The following is a 3,945-nucleotide window of genomic DNA, read 5'->3' as shown; positions in this document are numbered from 1 at the left end:
TATATATATATATATATATATATATATGTATATATGTATACACATACTATATATACATATATATAAATATTTTATAGATACATCCATCCAACCATTTCTACCGCTTATTCCCTTTGGGGTCGTGGGGGGCGCTGGAGCCTATCTCAGCTACAATATATATATAATACACATATATATATATATATATATATATATATATATATATATATATATATATATATATATATATATATATATATATATATATATATATATATATATATATATATATATATATATGTGTGTGTGTGTGTATGTTGCTTGCGTGTGTGCGTGTGTGTGTGTGCGTGTGTGTGTGTGTGCGTGTGTGTGTGTGTGTGTGTGTGTTTGGGTGTGAGTGTGCGTGCGTGCGTGCGTGCGTGTAAATGTATGTTTAGGCCTCTTAGGCCTCTTTGTCATATATATATAAATATATATATATATATATATATATATATATATATATATATATATATATATATATATATATATATATATATATATATATATACATATTTATATATATATATATATATATATATATATATATATATATATATATATATATATATATATATATATATATATAAAGCAACTTTATATGTGTATTAATTCATTTAGACATGTATTAATTTTTTGTTTGTTTTCCTATTATATTTTTACTGAATGTTTTATAATGTTTGCACCTTTGGAATATTAATTTTATTTGTTTTTAATTTCACAACCTTAAAAACCCTCATCATCTACCAAGTCTAATATTTGTTTCGTTTTTTTAAAAAAAATCTAAATATGTCCTGTGGAACTTAATTGTATTTATTTTGTTTTTTTTACATCTTTGTTGATTTTTTTTTTTCATCTTTGCACATTACAAAATATAAAACGGAAAGAGATGTAGTCTCCAAAATATTACAATCTTTGATGAACAACAAATATCGTACCACTTATGTTGTGCGTAATTAACATGATTTATTGTTGTTTTAATATAACAACATATAATAAACGTATTTTATCGAGGACCCAATATGGTGCAAGTCATTTGCAAATTGTAATCTTAATTTTGAATGAGGAGATGATGGGAAGCGCCTGCAGGTTTAGTGCGTAAATGTGGGCGCCTGAGGCGGGAAGGAGGAGCGGGTGGGGGGTGGGGGGTGGGGTGGGCGGTACACCTACTGGAAGATGAAAGTGAAGAAAAAGAAAAGGTTGGAGTTTTAATTTCGTGGCGAGAAGCTTGACAAAAGCGCCAAATACTATTTAAATTCTGCAAAATCTAGTGCAAATTCCGTGTCTTACAAAAACGCTGTGCGTAAAAATCCGTGCGTAAATGCGCGTCACAAGAGAGTTATGGCCATCAATCATTAACTACACAGCCCATTTCCTTTTGCAGGGAGAACCCTCCAACAGGTCTTAAATCAACAGGTGCCAAGTGGCTCACACTGTACGCGCATGTCCTTTTTGGAGGGGAGGAGGTGGAAAATGAATAATTCATTGGCGCCCTTTGAAAGGCATCTTTATGTATACACGCCGTTGTTGTATGATCGGGGCCTCAAACCAAGGCCCGTTGAAGTTCATCCTCAAGTGGTCCTTTGTGGAAGTCAAGAAACGTTTGACTGTGCAATTTGGTTTGCATAAATAATGATTATTTTCATCGCAACGACAATTGAATCCGACTTACATCGGTCTCCCAGGATGCCGTCGATGCTGTGTTTGGTCCTGGGTTCGTTTTCCTCCATCTCCCTCTTCACCACATCGTCACTATCCTCCTCGTCGTCAACCACACCGCCGAATTTGGACCTCATGATGCGGCTGATGGCGCTCACTTCATTCATAAGGTAAAAATTTTTTTAAAAAATACAACGATTATTAAACATTTCACAGAAAGTTGCAGAAACATTCTCTATAGCAGGTTATTGTTACAATTTTAACACAAAAAATAAAAAATAACTGAGAAAAAAATATATACATATATATATATATATATACATACCTGAAGGAACACTGTTTCTGTCACAGATGCCATCTTTTAATAACTTGTCTCGAATTTCCCAGCTGAACATTCCTGGATTTTCCCTCTTGTACTCTTCAATCTTCTTGTCCAATTCCGGAGTTGCACTTTGCTACAACGAGAAACAAATGATAAAACATCGACGTGATAATATTACTAATAATTAATATCAACATTTTAATGTGAAATAATGTTAAAATAAAGTTTTCCTGCTTAAAAACATAGAAATATATATATATATATATATATATATATATATATATATATATATATATATATATATATATATATATATATATATATATATATATATATATATATATATATATATATATATATATATATATATATATATATATATATATATATATATATATATATATATGCACAAATATATACATGTGTATATGTGTATATATGTATATATACACATATATATGTATATATATGTGTATATGTATATATATGTATATATATACATATATTTACACATACACACATATATATTTGTGTGTATATATGTATATATATATAAATATATATGTATATATATATATATATATATATATATATATATATATATATATATATATATATATATATACACACATATACATATATGCACATTTATACACACATATATATATACATCCATCCATTTTCTACCGCCTGTCCCTTTTGGGGTAGATATATATATATATATATATATATATATATATATATATATATATATATATATATATATATATATATATATATATATATATATATATATATATATATATATATATATATATATATATATATATATATATATATATATATATATATATATATATATACATATATAATTGTATATAATTGTATCAAATCAAACTCTATTTATATAGCACTTTTTATACAGGCAAGTGGCAAACACTAAGTTATATTATACAATATATCATATTATATTATTTATATATATATATATATTTCCCTACCTTTGGCTTGCTGCCTCCGATGGCTCCAGGCCGTATGGATCCGGTCTCCTGGTACCGGCACAGGATCTTGGACACGCAGCCGTGAGAGACCCTGAGCTGGCGGGAGATGACACAGGGCCGCACCCCGTGGTGGGCCATCTCCACGATCTTGTGGCGGATGTGGTTGGGCAGAGGCCGGCCGTTGATGAAGACCCCGCCGAGCTGGTTGACACGACCCTGGCCCAGGGGGGTGGACACTGGACGGGGGAGGCAAGGGCAATTGAGTCGGTCAAATAAGCAACCAAGTAATATTATTGCAACTTTTACGCATTTATGTGAGGGGAAATGTCATTGTTCATTAAGAAAAATATGGAAATAATATTTTTTTAAAAAACTAAAATCCACATTTTAAGGTTGGTGAAATAAATGTGTCGTACCCTCCAGAGAGTAGGCTCCCCGTGGGTAGTTCTGGTGTGGACTTGGTCTCATCATCCTCGTTAGACCTCCTGCCAGAGCTGTCATCCCTCCTGACTGTCTGTCAGGCACGCAACTAAAAGTTCGTTCCAAAGTGCTTGTCTTGTGTTTTTAATCCTTAAAAAAGTATTTTGGGTTTTTAAAAAAAACGCGCCACTTCTCGTGCGCAACAGGTTTGTCGGCGCACCAAAGAGAACCGAATGATGTTTAAAAAAAACCCTCGAACGTTTCAGTCCGGTTCTGCTGGAGTTCGGGTCAAAGTGCAGATCTCTCGCCGTCCTGGGAGGATAGAGATGATGTTTTGGGAGGATGGAGGATAGTCCCACATTTTTATCTGCGGTGTAGTTGTCCCCCTCTGACTCGCAGCCCAGCTCGCTGATTGGCTGAAGGCTCCGGACGTCCGCGGGCTGTAGGAGCGATCTGATTGGAGCAGAGATGGAGCTCACGAGGGTCATCTGGCTGAAGGTGTCACAAGCGACGTAAAAACATGTC

At 32.8% G+C, this 3,945-nt stretch overlaps 1 protein-coding gene across 2 annotated transcripts in view; it reads right to left on the bottom strand.

The window, feature by feature from the left end:
* pax3a (paired box 3a) overlaps window positions 1-3,724 on the bottom strand; it is a 61,274-nt gene extending 57,550 nt beyond the window's left edge. For both annotated transcript variants that reach the window (XM_062023552.1, XM_062023553.1), the window contains exons 1-4: window positions 3,417-3,724; window positions 3,001-3,236; window positions 2,003-2,132; window positions 1,691-1,834 (exon numbers count right to left, since the gene is read on the bottom strand). In XM_062023552.1, coding sequence (XP_061879536.1) covers window positions 1,691-1,834; window positions 2,003-2,132; window positions 3,001-3,236; window positions 3,417-3,501 — 595 coding nt within the window. In that variant the 5' untranslated portion in view covers window positions 3,502-3,724. The remainder of the gene's footprint in view (window positions 1-1,690; window positions 1,835-2,002; window positions 2,133-3,000; window positions 3,237-3,416) is intronic.
* Window positions 3,725-3,945: the final 221 nt, after the last annotated feature.

This window comes from Entelurus aequoreus, linkage group LG16 (genome assembly GCF_033978785.1).
Source record: "Entelurus aequoreus isolate RoL-2023_Sb linkage group LG16, RoL_Eaeq_v1.1, whole genome shotgun sequence".
Lineage (NCBI taxonomy): Eukaryota > Metazoa > Chordata > Actinopteri > Syngnathiformes > Syngnathidae > Entelurus > Entelurus aequoreus.
The sequence above is the reverse complement of the archived record's forward strand: the minus strand, read 5'-3'. Positions and strand labels throughout refer to the sequence as shown.